This window comes from Gekko japonicus, unplaced genomic scaffold, assembly GCF_001447785.1.
Source record: "Gekko japonicus isolate JY-2015 unplaced genomic scaffold, Gekko_japonicus_V1.1 scaffold869, whole genome shotgun sequence".
NCBI classification, from domain to species: domain Eukaryota; kingdom Metazoa; phylum Chordata; class Lepidosauria; order Squamata; family Gekkonidae; genus Gekko; species Gekko japonicus.
In genome coordinates, this window is record NW_015173700.1 from 474,683 (window position 1) to 490,759 (window position 16,077).

A 16,077-nucleotide genomic window follows, 5' to 3' on the forward strand; every position below is an offset into this window, starting at 1 on the left:
TTTTTTTTTGTCCCCCCCCCCCCCCGGTCCTCCACTTGCTGTTTGAAAGGATGTATGCGTAGATTTCAGCCATGTTCATATGTTGGGTCCGTTGGGGTTGGCTTATTTCAGACTGTTGGTGACAGATGGCACATTTGAATGGTCCCTGTGGTTTTTTTCTTTTTAACTCCTTGCATGTAGTAAACTAACATGCAAGGGAAGAGTTAGCATAGCCTCCTCCCCCCTGGATGTGGCTGGCTTGCCACATGAAGGGAGCTGTGCATGCAAGGAGCAACGGGCAAAAGAGGAGCTACTAATCTGCAACCTAAGCTGCAGTCTCCAAATTTGCATCTCCCCCCACCCCCCACCCCCACCCCAGTTCTGCTTAAAGTTTAGGAGAGCTGTCATCTAGGAAGAACCCTCTATGAATCGCATCAATTCCATTTTTCATGATGTCTCTGCTAGTGGCTTAGCCATTTATGCTGCGTCCAGTGGCGGTGAGTTCCACAGTTCAGTGGTTTGCTGAGTAAAGGAAGGGATTCCTTTCAGCCTACGGAGGGATTGTGTTAACCTGTCAGAATTTCGTTTGCTGATTTCTCCTTTTTTCCCCCTTTCCCCCAATCCATAGAACTTTGAAGTAGAGGCTGATGACTTGGTGAGCATCCAGGAGCTTGGACGTGGCGCTTACGGCGTGGTGGAGAAGGTCTGGCACGAACAGAGTGGTACCACCATGGCTGTGAAGGTAAGAGCCACTGCCAGTCGCGGTGAGAGCCCTCCTGGACCTAAAATTGCTTCTTGGCCTTTTGGCTAAGATCAAGTGTAGTGTTCTATGCAGAAGATTGTAGATGAGGTAGTGGGGAAGTTCTTCTCTTTGTTGACAAAGTGCAGAGCGTTGGAAGGAATAAAACAGAAAGGCTTTCCGATTTATAGTCTGCAGGACCCCAATAGAGAGTTTCTTGATGTCCATCAGAGGCGCACGAAACAAGCCCTGCTGGATCAAACCGAAGATCCTTGTTTGGGAAGCGCCGTTGCTCAGGTGTGGAACACATGCTGTGCATGCAGAAGTGCCTGGGTTCAATCCCTGGCACCTCCAGTTAGGAGAACACCTTTTCTGTCTCCACAGAGCCACTCGCCAATCAGAATAGACCTGGGTCAACCCAGCCTCTTTGAGCCTGCAGGTGCCTTGGGAATGCTAAAGCAGTGAAGAAATCAGGGCCACACCAGCAGTTGCAGCAGCAGAAGAAAGAAAGAAATAAAGAAGAAATCAAGGTGTTGAGGAAATCAGGAAATAATAAAAATAAAGAATTGACTCAACACCTTGATTTCTTCTGTTGCTGCCGTGGGGATTCTGACACAGGGTGGTGGGTAAACTACAAAATGGCTGCCGAAGGAGGTGGAGCCCGCTTCAAAAAGGCTGCCGAAGGAGGTGGGGCCAGCCTCAAAAGCCTGGGAGTGAGTTCACGCATAACTCTAACAGTAACTCTTCCAACGCTTTAGGCAGAACTCTTGTTTAACAGGATGCCTTTTAAAATGAACATATTATTCAGAAATATTTTCTGGCATACACACAGCTTACTTTAGGTCACCTAGTGAAGATCCTTGTGCTGTGGTAACAGCTGCTGCCGAAGAGACTTTCAAAATCTCCAGTGGCCAGTCAGAGGCCACCCACTGTCTAAAAACATTTGATGTGAGCCATGTTGGCGCGTCCTGTAGTAGAACGGTGGCCTTCTGCTCACGTGTCGGGACACTCAGGTGAACCCCGTATCTCTCCTTATATATAATTGAGTAGTGGGTGCCAAAGTTCTAAAATGCACTCCTTTAGTGTATGGACGCTTGAACTGTCAGTCAGAAGACGCTGGCTGGGTTGACTGGCTGCTTTGTGCAGTCCCGCCCAGTGTTTCAAGGTCTTTTGCATATGGAAGCTGATTGGACTTCACTGCATTCCACACCTCAAACTCACCCCCCTCCCCGCAAGGCAGTTGGAATGTCAGTTGCATATGGAACCTTCAAGGTCTTTTGCATATGGAAGCTGATTGGACTTCACTCCATTCCACACCTCATACCCCCCCCCCCCGCAAGGCAGTTGGAAATGTCTGGTGGTGTGTAGGTCCCAGGATCATGTTTTAAAAGCTGCCTGGGGAGATGGGGACCTCAGACAGGTTACAGTGCCATAGACTCCACCCGCCAACCCAGCTATTCGCTCCTGGGGAACTATTGTTGCCAATCTTGGCCCAGCACCCATCAAACCATTCTCTTCAACCCCCTGCTGTGCAGCACACTTTCCCCTAGGGTTGCCAAACTCCAGGTGGGACCTGGAGATCTCCCACTGCTACAATTGATTTCCAGATGACAGAGATCAGTTTCCCCTGGAGAAAATGGCTGCTTTGGAGGGTAGACCCTATGACATTATACCTGCTGAGTCCTTCCGCCCCCCCACCCCGCCCAATGCTGCCCACTACAGAATCCACCCCCCAAAACTCCAGGTAGTTCCCTCCTTAGAGCTGGCAACCCTACATTCCCCTCAATGCCTGTTGGTAGGCAACTAAGCTTGGTCCTGTCACCTACTTTGGCCTTTGGGAGAAAACACATTGGGGCCAGTCCTGATAGGGTTACCAACTCCAGATGGGAAATTCCTGGAGATTTGAGGGATGGAGCCTAAAGAGGGTGAGGTTTGAGGAGGGGTGGGACCTCAGATAGGTACACTGCCATAGACTCCACCCTCCAAACCAGTCAGTCCCACATAGGGAACCATTGTTGCCAATCTCCAGGTGAGGGCTGGAGAGCACTCAGAATTACAACTGCTCTGCAGAAGGGAGGGCAGAAGTCAGTTGAAGTCAAAGGGGCAGATAATGGTAGGTTGATGGTTAGCTGGGAAGGAGATGGGGTTGCCAACTACATGCTGACAAATTCCTGGGGATTTGAGGGGTGGAGCCTGGAGAGGGTGGGGTTTGCAGAGGGGTGGGACCTCAGACAGGTAGAATGCCATAGACTACATCCTCCAAACCAGCCACTTTGTCCTGGGTAACAATTGCTGCCAATCTCCAGGTGAGGGCTACAGATCACTCACAATTACAACTGCTCTTCAGGTAGCAGAGATCAGTTCCTCTGGAGAAAACAGTGGACTTTATCATTATACCCTGCTGAGGTCACCACAGCAAATTGACACTGTTTGCCCAAAGCCAGAGCACTCCCCCAGACCCTCTTTCTAGATCTCGTTGTATTGCTTTCACAACGGGCTTTACTGCTAGTAAACCACCATATTTGTGACTGGCTTTGTAGAAGGGCCTGATACTCCCATGCATATAGAGAGAGTGAGGACGCCCTGCTTCCTCGATCTCTTTGCATGCATGCTGAGAACAGCGGCCGGATGGCAGGGCCAGGGTCCCAGGTTAGTGGAAGGGATTCCTCCACGGCTCTGACACTTGGCTTGTTCGTGACACACACACACCCACACACACCCTTAGTGTGGGGCTTGGGTTGCCTCTCCGACCTCTTCCACTCCACTGTTCGGGGTTCTGGCCTTGCCACTGGTGAGTTCATAACTCTGGCTCCTCCCCTTTCCTGTCACATGACTTCTCTCATGTGCTTGCTGCTTGCCAGAGTGGTCCCCTGTTCTGTGGGTTCGGGCTCTGGAACGGTTAAAGAGCATTGAGCTAGATGGCCACGATGCTTGCACTGTGCACAAGGCAGCTTCAGGTGCTCCTCGTAGGTCATGTCGTGTTTCAACAGCAGCTAACCCCCCCCCCCCCCCCGGGCCCCCCCCCCACCCAGTAATCCTCTTCTTCTATGCTGCATTCCATATACTGGCAACAGAAACTGAGAAGGCGCGGAAAAGTTGGCAAGGGGGTAGCAGTCTGTGTCTATAAGCCAGCAAGAAGTGCGTCAGAGGAATGCCTTACAGTCCGCAAAGTTGTAACTTTTGTTCATCATCGATCTTTGGTGCAGTTCCACATGGGGACTGTGCATGAACAGGCCTGCCATTGGAGAAGTTCTTTCACCTAAGCGTCTCCAGGGGGCGCTGTGTGCTGGAGCCAGAAAACTTGTTCCCGCCCAGGGACCACGTGCTCTTGAGCAGCAAGGGCCCCCATAGTTCCTCTTTTGCCACCGAAGGAGGTGGTCGTCTTTGTTGAGCCTCCAGTATTTTGTGTTGGTGAGGAATTGCTTCCCTGGTTCGCTGCGGTTGTTCAAACTTCTGAGTTTTACCTTGGCTCCAGAAAGCTTTGTTCAGAAAATGCATCCATTGTGGGGCGAAGATGACCCAAACCGATGAATGTGACCTATGTCCGTTTTGTTTGGGTGAGGGGCATAACGTCCCCCCCCCCATGTAAAGCCTGCCAGTGCTTTACCCCCAATGCTCGGGGAGATAGGGTGTCAAAACGTAAGGCAACACTGTGGGCGAAAGCCCTCAAAGCGTTGGAGCCATCATCTAAGCCGGCCCTGGAAAAATTAGCCACTGCCGCATCCTTGGAATCGATGCAGTTGGCTCTGCCTTTTGGGTGCAGAGCACAACGGGTCCAATTGAGTACATGCTCTCCTTGGGCTCATCGGGCTTCTTCTAAGCTTCCAGTTGAGAGGGCGAAGACCAAGTCCAAAGATAAGGGCAAACACTAATCTGCGTCCCAACAACACACTCCGGTCCACACTCCTGAGCCAGGACCTGAGGTCCCCTCCGGTTTCAATCTCGGGCGGGGAAGCAGAAGTGAACTTACCGGCGGTTCTGCATGACTCAGATCCGGAGCAAGTGGCAACAGTTCCGTGGCCTCAGCCTCAACTGTCCATGTGATGGCCGTCGCACCTGTATATGTTGTCTCCAGGCTATCTGGAAGGCTGGGGCGACAGTTTTGCTCAGCCCAGAGATGTGAACTTATATCCCTATTCTCATCGGGATCCATCATATCTGCCTTCAGCATTGGTTTCATGTAGGCCTCGCTCCCCTCTTTCAGCTGTGTGGGAAGAGGATGCTATTGAATCTGACAGGATCCGAGTGTGGACAAGAGGGTGGGTGAGCCTTCTCCAGCCTCCCCTGCGGAAGATGTCCGTATGTATGAGGAACAGATGATCCATATGGCTCAGTCCCTGGAGACAGAAGTTGTTACATTCGAACACAAACCAAAGGCGAAAGACTGAGTCACCTCTATTCAGAGTCCCTTGGCATTATTGCGTTCCCAGTGTTAGAGGGGCTGTGGAGGACCAAAGCCCACTTCCCTTCAATCCACGTCTAGAAGAGCGGAACATTTTTATAGGATCAAGAAGAAGGAGCCTTTTAACTATTTAATGACACGTCCTCCACCGTCTTCTCTGGTGGCTGAGGAGACGCAACCTAAAGGCCGTCAGGCTTCCCATTCCACTCCCATGGATAGAGAGGAAAGGAAGTTGGATGTCTTGGAATGGAAATTGTGTTCTTCTTCTGCGTTGCGTTTCAAGGTTTCCAACTATGAGACAATCAACTTTTCTTATGGTCGAGACTCCTGGAGCTTCTGCCCAAGGACAAGAGGCCCCTTGCTGAGGTCCTACACACTGAGGCCATCAAACTGTCCGGGCAGCAGATCAAAGCAGGTCGAGATTCTGCGGATTCTGCAGCGCGTGCCATGGCAAGTTCTATCGTACTCAGACGCCACAGCAAGATCAACTGCGTTACCTGTAGAGACCAAGCACAAGATCGAGGACCTACCTTTCAATGGTTCAACACTTTTTTCTACAAGGACTGACGAGACGCTGTCCTTGATAAAGAATAAGCATGATAAAGAATAAGCAGATGGCTAAGTCACCGGGGGTGTTGCAACCCGGTCCTTCCCAGTCCAAGCAGAGGCCGTTTGCACAGCAGCCCTGGCAATCTTACCAGAGGGACTGCTGCTACGCTAAGCCGTGGGGGTGCTCCTGCTAAGCCGTTTATCCTACAACAAGGTTCTCACAGGCGTGAGGGCTCCAGCCAGCCTAGGTCAACCCACCGACCGCCCCCTCCTAGAGATGTGGTTCCATCCCAAAAATCTTCTTTCTGACTGGGAGTGGTCTTGGTTCCTAAAGTCTGGAGACAGGCTAGCTCAGTTTTACTCTGCCTGAGAGGTGATTACCTCCAATGAGTGGGTTTTGTCCAGAATTGGAATTTAAGTCGGTTCCGCCATGTTCTTTGGCGGGGGGTGGTGGTGGTGGTATGTATCCAGGCAGCACCGGACCTGTCCCAGGCGTTAGTCACCCTCATTGGCAAGGATGCGATTCAGGAGGTGTCGCAAGCACCCGAGGGTTTTTTCTCTCTCATGCTCTTGGTTGACAAGAAAGACCGGGGAAGGGGGGGGGGAGAGATGGATTAGGCCTATTCTGGACCTTAGAAGTTTAAATATTTTTCTTCACATATCCACGTTCTGCATGGTTTCTATTCCTTCAATTTTACAGTTATTAAGGTTCAGCTGTTGGTTTATCGTGATTGACCTGACAGATGCTTACTTTCACATTTCCATTCATCCTCAACACCGCAAATTCCTGTGCTTTTCTTGTGGGAAACCTGGGTTCCAGTACACTTGTTTTACCTTTTGGCTTGGCTGTGGTGCTGTCAAAAGTCCCAGTCCCAACCCCAGGTACGGACACAGAGGGTGCGACAAAACAAAATTACAAAATACTAGAGAGAATCCATTGGTCCCCTAGTAGTCTCTTTCTTTTGTTTTAGTATAATTGATGCTTAAGCCCTTTGAACCTTTTGTAATGGTGGCAACAGCCCTCTGGTAGGGGTAACACCCTTGCCGTTCTTTGGCTGAACGCTCTATGAAAGTATGTTTTCTAGTGGCTGTTACATTAGCCAGGAGGGTAAGCAAATTAGCAACTCTTCCTGAAAGGGTAACCCTTTGACCCTTTGGTTTCTCCCTGATGTAGTTTCCAGGTTCCACTTATCCCAGGATATTATTTTGCCCATCTTTTTTCCTGCACCAAGCTCTGAAAATAAGCAGTTGTTGCACTCCCCGGATGTTAGAAGGGATTTATTATTCTCCCTTAAAAGAGCCCTGGAGTTCCGCAGGGATAGAGCACTGTCTGTATGGTTCACTGGTCCTAATAAGAGGGACAGGGCTTTATCCAGGTGGATAGTCTCAAAGATTGGGAAATGCTGTGGTTTGACCAAGTTGCTGTGCCCACTGAACATCCGCACCCATTCCACTAGAGGTATGGCTTCCTCGGCAGCTTGCTTCGATGGAGTACCATTGATGGAGATCTGCCAAGCTGCTACTTGGTCGTCAGCAGACACGTTTGTACACCACTACACTTTGGATCTGCAGGCGAGGTGAGAAGCTCGAGCGGGAAAGGCAGTACTTCATTCTCTGTTGAAGTGAGGAGAGCATGCCCTACTCCCGGGTGAGTAGCTTGCTAGAATCCCCATGTGGGACTGCACAGAAGATCGGTGATGAAAACCAAGTTGCACTTACCTGTAACTGTTGTTCATCAAGTATCTTCTGTGCAGGCACACATACTCTCCCTCCTGCCCCACTGCATGCTCCGACGTAAATGGCACTAGAGGTACTGAGGGTGGGGCGCTGCTGTGTGGGCACACGTGGTCCCTGGACGGGAAGGAGTTTTCTGGTTCCAGTGCACAGTGCCCCCTGGAGGCTCTTAGCTGAAAGAACTTCTTCGATGGCAGGCCTGCTCATGCGCAGTCCCCATGGGTACCTGCAAAGAAGATACTTGATGAATTATAGTTACAGACTAGCAGTAAAGCCCGTTGTGAAAGCAATACGGGATCTAGAAAGAGGGTCTGGGGGAGTGCTCTGGCTTTGGGCAAACAGTGTCAATTTGCTGTGGTGACCTCAGCAGGGTATAATGATAAAGTCCACTGTTTTCTCCAGAGGAACTGATCTCTGCTACCTGAAGAGCAGTTGTAATTGTGAGTGATCTGTAGCCCTCACCTGGAGATTGGCAGCAATTGTTACCCAGGACAAAGTGGCTGGTTTGGAGGGTGTAGTCTATGGCATTCTACCTGTCTGAGGTCCCACCCCTCTGCAAACCCCACCCTCTCCAGGCTCCACCCCTCAAATCCCCAGGAATTTGTCAGCATGTAGTTGGCAACCCCATCTCCTTCCCAGCTAACCATCAACCTACCATTATCTGCCCCTTTGACTTCAGCTGACTTCTGCCCTCCCTTCTGCAGAGCAGTTGTAATTCTGAGTGCTCTCCAGCCCTCACCTGGAGATTGGCAACAATGGTTCCCTATGTGGGACTGACTGGTTTGGAGGGTGGAGTCTATGGCAGTGTACCTATCTGAGGTCCCACCCCTCCTCAAACCTCACCCTCTTTAGGCTCCATCCCTCAAATCTCCAGGAATTTCCCATCTGGAGTTGGTAACCCTATCAGGACTGGCCCCAATGTGTTTTCTCCCAAAGGCCAAAGTAGGTGACAGGACCAAGCTTAGTTGCCTACCAACAGGCACTGAGGGGAATGTAGGGTTGCCAGCTCTAAGGAGGGAAATACCTGGAGGTTTGGGGGGTGGATTCTGTAGAGGGCAGCATTGGGCGGAGCGGAAGGACTCAGCAGGTATAATGTCATAGGGTCTACCCTCCAAAGCATCCATTTTCTCCAGGGGAACTGATCTCTGTCATCTGGAGATCAATTGTAACAGTGGGAGATCTCCAGGTCCCACCTGGAGATTGGCAACCCTAGGGGAAAGTCAGCTGCACAGCAGGGGGTTGAAGAGAATGGTTTGATGGCTGCTGGGCCAAGATTGGCAACAATAGTTCCCCAGGAGCCCCATCGTAAATGCACCAAACAATTCCTAAAGTGTGGAATGGAGTGAAGTCCAATCAGCTTCCATATGCAAAAGACCTTGAAGGTTCCATATGCAACTGACATTCCAACTGCCTTGCGGGGAGGGGGGTGAGTTTGAGGTGTGGAATGCAGTGAAGTCCAATCAGCTTCCATATGCAAAAGACCTTGAAACACTGGGCGGGACTGCACAAAGCAGCCAGTCAACCCAGCCAGCGTCTTCTGACTGACAGTTCAAGCGTCCATACACTAAAGGAGTGCATTTTAGAACTTTGGCACCCACTACTCAATTATATATAAGGAGAGATAACTGCATCTTTGTTTAACAGTCTCCTTGTTTTGCTCTTTCCGATTCAGAGGATCCGGGCCACTGTGAACACACAGGAACAGAAGAGACTGTTGATGGATTTGGACATCTCTATGAGGACGGTCGACTGCTTCTACACTGTCACTTTCTACGGTGCCCTTTTTCGAGAGGTGTGTGGGCAGCAATAAATTGCCAGGGACATTTTTCTGCCAGTCTTGCAGGGTGGTCTTGATAGCTCAGGCAAACCATTCAAATTGCTTTAAGGTGGCGGGGCGTGTCTGCTCACCTCACTTCATATAGTACTTTCAAGTGTTCAAAGTGTTCGGTGCATATTTATCTTGCGACCTGCACAATATTTTACTTATTTGAAAAATCTTTATGCCACCTTTCCACCCAATCAAGGTTCCCAAGACGGCATACATAAAAACATGAGAACATTTGAACAATTTTTTTAAAAATTAAAATTATAAAACCATTCAGTAAAAACACAAAAACAACCCCAAGAATCAGGGAGGAGGACCAATAACTGTTATGGGGGGGGGGGTATGCGAAATGAACCAAAGTCTTCACCTGCTGGTGGGAGACACCAATAGAGAGAGACCAATGAGTCTATCTGGGGAGGGGGTTCCAAAGTTTTGGTGCCACAACTGAGAAAGCCCTCTCTTGGGTTGCTACCTGTCTACCCTCAGATGTGGGAGTAACCAAAGCAGGTCCTCCAATGATGACCAAAGTGAACGGGCAAGTTGTTCACAGCAACCTTGCAAGGGAGATCAATAGGACCATCCTCCCTCCAATTGAATAGTGTGACTTGCTGTTAAGTGCCTGACAGAGATGGAGGTTCGAACCAGGGAATTTGTGCTTCACAGTTCAGCATCTTAGCTGCTGTGCTACGGCAACCCTCTAGGGACAATCCGTCAGAGGGCCATTCTCTGTCTGACGCAGGCTTCTCTTTCTTTCTCCCCGCCCTTGTTCTCAGGGAGACGTGTGGATATGCATGGAGCTGATGGACACGTCTCTGGATAAGTTCTACAAAAAGGTCCTGGAGAAGAAGAAAACGATCCCGGAAGACATACTGGGGAAAATTGCTGTATCTGTGAGTGGTGCCTTCTTGGGGGGGGTGGGGGGATGATGGACGGACAGACGACCAACAGCAGAGCATTTTCATACACCCACCTCTTCCAAATCTGCCTGAGATGGTTAATGAGACTGCAATAAAGTGGCTAGTGCAACAGATTTAAAAAACACAATCACATCAGGGCAGTGGTTGAAACAATGCAACTCGGCCATCAGAAAGCATCCCGTTTCTCTGTGCTGAAACAGCTAAGCAGCTGAAATGTTAGCTCATTAAAATCCGCCATGTAATAAACCTCAAAAGCAGACTGTACCAAGCAGAAGAGAAACGGGGCAAGATGAGGGGTTATAAAGCCGGAATGAACATAAATGTCTTAATGGTGTCTCCAAGCTGATAGGATAGGTGCCAGGCTAGGTTCAGAGGGGTGAAGGCACCATTGCACAGGGTTATACAGGGTACAACTGTTAGGTTGTGGGGTCTGGCTTGGCTGACTCAGCTGTGGGGCTCGGCTAACTCTCTCTTGCCCGTCCCCAGATCATCCGAGCCCTGGAGCATCTACACAGCAAACTGGCAGTGATTCACAGAGGTAGGTGTTCAGCAGCTCCCGCGAGCACTTCTGCCGTTTTTTTCCTCTCGTGTCTTTTCGTCTTGATGTTGTGGCCACACCCAAATAATTGGTTTTTTCTGCCTCTCTGGGTGTAGCTTTTCAAGTCTGTGGCTGTCCCACGTGTTTTGCATAATGCCGATTTGCATTATTGAAGGCATTTGCAAAACTAGGAAATGCCGTGCCAGGGGAGGATGGAGGTGGCCAACTGAGGAGATCTTTCGTAGATGCTTTTAAAAAACAAAACCCTTCCTGCCCTTCAGGGAGCTCAGGGTAGTATACATTATTCTCCATTTCTCCATTTTTATCCACGCAACAACCCTGTGAGGTAGGTTAGGCTGAGCAAGAGTGGCTGTCCCATCCTTAGTTCAGCAGCTCATACCGCAGCACCACACTGGTTCTCAGGGAGACCAGTTTGGTGTAGTGGTTAGGAATGTGGACTATAATCTGGGAGAACCAGGTTTGATTCCCCACTCCTCCACATGCAGCCAGCTGGGTGACCTTGGGTCAGTCACAAGATCTCTCAGAGCTGTTCTCTCAAGAGCAGTCCTCGAAAAAGCTCTCTCAGCCCCACCTACCTCACAGGGGGTCTGTTGTGGGAAGAGGAAGGGAAGGAGATTGTAAGCTGCTCTGAGACTCCGAGTGAAGGGCAGGGTATAAATCCAGTCACCTCCTCTTTCCTCTTCTTCTTCCTCCTCCTCCTCCTCTTCTTCTTTTTTATTATTTTATTTATAATTTTCCAACGTTTTAAACAGCCTTTAGCAGATTTACAGTTACATTCTGCTGTGTCATTTTTTCACATCCTATTATTCAACCATACAGACATTTTATTCCATCTTTTCTCATATACGTCTTGGTCTTTCCCTTAACCTATCCATTTTAGCCAACGACAATAGTTTGTCTATCAGTTCCTCTATTGAGGGGATTACCGTATTTTTCGCTCCATAAGACGCACCTGACCATAAGACGCACCTAGTTTTTAGAGGAGGAAAACAGGAAAAAGTGCCTCTTCTGTTGCTGTTCAGTGGGGAGAGAAGCCTCGAGCCGGATCTCCCAGGCGGCAAAGCGAGAAGGGCCCCGCTGGCCACAATGCTTTACAGCCTCCCAAAGACACACCAGAAGTGTGTCAGAAGGCAACACCCACTGCTCACGCTCCACCCCAAAAATCTCCAAGTATTTCCCAACTCAGAGCTGGCGAACCTACCTGGAGAAAAACTGCTTCAAAAGCACAAAGAAAATTTGTAGCAGGGGATCAGCTTTTGTGAGTCACTGCTCTCTTCTACAGATATTTCATAGCTGAAGAAGTGACCAGTGACCCAGTTATGAATAGAGGCTACAGTTCCCACATTTGCAGAAGTCTACAGATATGGGCAACATCCTCCTCACTTGCTACCTACATGTAATGGTTGATGACTCTTTCAATGTATCTGAAAATGAGTGCATGAACACAAAAGCTTAGACCCAGAATTAAACTTTGTGGGTCTTAAAGGTGCCACTGGACCCAAACTTTGTTCTATTGCTTCAGACCAACACAGCTACCCACCTGGATCTATGCAAACCAGAATGATTCAAGAGGGCTCTTCTACACAGGCAATAGGGTTACACTGTACAAAAGACTTCACAAAGTTACTTGAACAAATTATTAGGGTACACCCAACACCTCCTGTCCACACATGCTTAAGGTAGGATAGCAGCTCAATATTTCATTAGCAGTGGTACTTAAGAATATCTGTTCCAGTGCAACAGAACAAAGTTTGAGTTCAGTGGCACCTTTAAGACCAACAAAGTTTATTCACATGAAAGCTAAGACCCAGAATTAAACTCTGTTGGTATTAAAGGTGCCACTGGACTCAAGCTTTGTCTGGCACACTTTGTGTTTATTGACTGTTAACCTTTATTTAAGCTGGTTATAGCTTAAAAAAGAGAGGAAGGAAGGAAGGAAGGAAGGAAGGAAGGAAGGAAGGAAGGAAGGAAGGGGATAGAAAGAAAGGGAAGGAAGGCAGGAAAGGGAAAGAAAGAAATGGGAGAAAGGAAAAGAAAGAAATGGGAGAAAGGAAAAGAAACAAAGCAAAGAAATGGAAAGAAAGGGGAAGAAAAAATGGGAAGAAAGGGACAGAAAATGAAAGCCTCTGTGTATGTTTGCTTTCCCCAAGTTCTAAATTATCCCACGAGCAGTTAAAAAGGAGCTTGAAGACTTACATTTGAAACCACCTCAGGTCCATTCAGCATATAAAACGAAAGTGAAACGAGCTCCAAGAGGACCAAACTAAATCACAAAGATATTAAGGGAAGAGCAGACTGTACCATTTAGCTTTGCCATCTCTCTGTGTGTGTGTCTCTTAGATGCAAGCCCCGTTCAGCCTCCCCATGGGCTCCCCTGGGCTTGGGAGGGGGGGAGGAGGCTGAACGGGGCTTGTATCTCTTAGATGCAAGCCCCGTTCAGCCTCCCCATGGGCTCCCCTGGGCTTGGGAGGGGGGGAGGAGGCTGAACGGGGCTTGTATCTCTTAGATGCAAGCCCCGTTCAGCCTCCCCATGGGCTCCCGCGGGCTTGGGAGGGGGGGGAGGAGGCTGCACGGTTGATTTCCAACATTTTGCTAGCATTATTCTTGCCACTGTAAAGATATACGTTATTATATATAAATTTTCCTTCTTACATTGTTCTGGAAATATATTTAATAAACATGTTTCTGGTACAAACAGTATTTCTAGTCCTGTTATTTTTTTCACAGTATTATATATGTTGCACCAATACTTTTGCATTTTTTTCACATCTCCACCACATGTGAAAATATGTGCCAACATTTTTTTTTACATTTCCAACAGTTTCTATTACCGTTCAGAAAGCAATTTGCTATTTTATCTGGTATCCAGTGCCACCTATGGAACATTTTAAATATATTTTCTTTATATGGTATGGCTCTCATCAGTTTTGCAGATTTCCAAATTTTTGTCCATTGGTCTATGTCTATGTTGTGCTCTAGATCTTTCATCCATGCTATCATGGTTGTTTTAACTGTTTCATCTTGTAAATAATCAGTAGAACGTTATATAGCTTTTGGATTAGTTTGTCATTTGATGAGAGCCATATCTTGTCTAAGTCATTATTGCTACCCTAGAATCCTTCTTTCTTATCTTTGTTGATTCTTGGAAAGCTATGTAGAACTTTTCTTTCAAATATGTGGGTAGCCATCCTAATTTTGATTGACTGTTGTTGTTTTAGTAGTATTTGTTTAAAACAAACAAGGCATGCAGAGAAGAATAAGATGCAGTTTAAGGTATAGAAGTCTCCAGACTTGGCTCCTTCTGGATGCCTAATCATGAGGTCTAGAAACTTGGCGGTGGGTGGGTGGGGAGTCTTTCCATGTATTTCTATGGCTCTGGCTGCATTCCAAGCCCTACACCCTTTGTGCATGCACATCTCTGTTCTGACAAGAAGGGCCCGTCTGTACATCTCTGCTTCCCACAGTTAGTTATCTGAGTGCTTCCAGCACATATCTGGAGTCACAGATGGGAATTCTCCCATTCCTCCTTTCTCCACACAACCCTGTGAGGTAGGTTTTGCTGAGAGAGGAAGTGAATGTGACTGGCGCAGAGTCGCCCCTGTGAGGCTTTTGAATATATTCTTTGCTATAGCCGACAGTGTTCCGTGCGCCTCGGTGTTTAGTCATGCCGGCCACATGACCACGGAAACGTCTTCGGACAGCGCTGGCTGTTCGGCTTTGAAACGGAGATGAGCACCGCAACCCTAGAGTCGGACTCGACTGGCTTTCGAGCAAGGGAAACCTTTACCTTATAGCTGACACTAATGATTGCACCACAGATGTTCAGCATGTGGGGGCTGTTCAGAGTGGGAACCCCTTCTTCAGGTGGCGCGCACATTAATTCTGATCGTTTTGATCTTGACAGACGTGAAGCCGTCCAATGTCCTGATCAATAAGGAAGGGCACGTGAAGATGTGTGACTTCGGCATCAGCGGCTACTTGGTGGATTCCGTCGCAAAGACGTTGGATGCTGGCTGTAAACCTTATATGGCTGTGAGTGGCGTAACTGGAGGGGGCATTTCTGCCCTCTCCTATTTATATAGGGAGGAAGTATTCAGTATTCAGTCATGCGATTCCTTCCGCCCACAACTAGAAATAGTACAGTCCCAGGAAGAATTACCCCCAGAGCAAAGGCAGTCAGCATGTAGACCGGGGGTCCCGAGTCTTTTTGAGCCTGCGTGCACCTTTGGGATTCTGATACACTGGTGGGCACGTCCACAAAATGGCTGCCATAAAACAGCTGCTGCACTAGGCAGAGCCAGACAGAAAATGGTTGCTGCAGCTTTCCCTTCAGTCATACAGTGAAGATCGTTGTGCTGTGATGGCAGCTGCTGCCAAAGGAACATTTTTAGAAATCCACACAGCCAATCATCGAATCATAGAGTTGGAAGGGACCTCCAGGTCATCTCGTCCAATCCCCTGCACAATGCAGGGAATTCACAGATACCTCCCCCCCACCCTACACACACCCAGTGACCACTGTTCCATGCCCAGAAGATGACAAAAAACCTCTAGGATCTCCAGCCAAACTGCTTCCTGACCCCAAAGTGGCGATCAGCACTTCCCTGGGCGTGTAAGAAAGGGCCATGAGAACTAAGCACTGAGGCAACCCTTCCTGCCCTCCCTCTGGTGATTTGGCCCTGCCCACTTTCACCCCGCCCACATTCTAAAAACACACTTGGTGGGCAACAGGAAAGGGGTTGTGTGGCTTTGGCATGCCTGCTCACTGCCCACCCTTGCAGGGAGTGTGCATCCTGTGTGTGCCCCATCTGTAACACGGCTTTGACTTTTCTCCCGCCCTTTGCAGCCAGAGAGGATAAACCCAGGGCCAGATGTGATCCAAAAGGGATATAACGTGAAATCAGATGTCTGGAGCTTTGGGATTACCTTGGTAAGATACATAATGGACGTCTCTTGTTTGTTGGCATGTGAGAAGTAAGCCTGTCTGCGTACAGCCTTAACTTATTACCGAGGCTGCAGTGTATCATATATTGTTCTTTTTTGTTTTTTAAAAAAAAGACATTTGGAAGTCCCTCCCCTCCATCACCTTTAAAAACTGGCACTCATGGCAGCTTGCAGTTATAAACGCAGTTTTTACAGTGTGAAAATTATAAGTAATGTTTCAAGAGATGGGGGGGGAGGAAATGAGATTGCAGTGAGTTGCCCCCCTCCCCGCCTCCTCTTCTCTGTGTTTTGTACATCAGTCTTGTCTCCAGCAGGTGGCAGTGAGAGAAGTCTGATTTTTAGAGCTGATTTCAAGGTAGTGTTTTTTGAATGATACAAAACTTGCACTGTGATCTTGTACACCAAGATTGTGCGTGACGTCTCTTTTTT

The 16,077-nt window shown here is 48.5% G+C and overlaps 1 protein-coding gene across 2 annotated transcripts in view; it reads left to right on the top strand.

Moving 5' to 3' along the window:
• The window catches only part of LOC107120519 (dual specificity mitogen-activated protein kinase kinase 3-like), an 81,137-nt gene that overhangs the window by 59,914 nt on the left and 5,146 nt on the right, over positions 1–16,077 (top strand). For both annotated transcript variants that reach the window (XM_015423237.1, XM_015423236.1), the window contains exons 5-10: positions 608–721; positions 9,076–9,195; positions 10,002–10,118; positions 10,632–10,683; positions 14,609–14,736; positions 15,551–15,634. In XM_015423237.1, the coding sequence (XP_015278723.1) occupies positions 608–721; positions 9,076–9,195; positions 10,002–10,118; positions 10,632–10,683; positions 14,609–14,736; positions 15,551–15,634 (615 nt within the window). The remainder of the gene's footprint in view (positions 1–607; positions 722–9,075; positions 9,196–10,001; positions 10,119–10,631; positions 10,684–14,608; positions 14,737–15,550; positions 15,635–16,077) is intronic.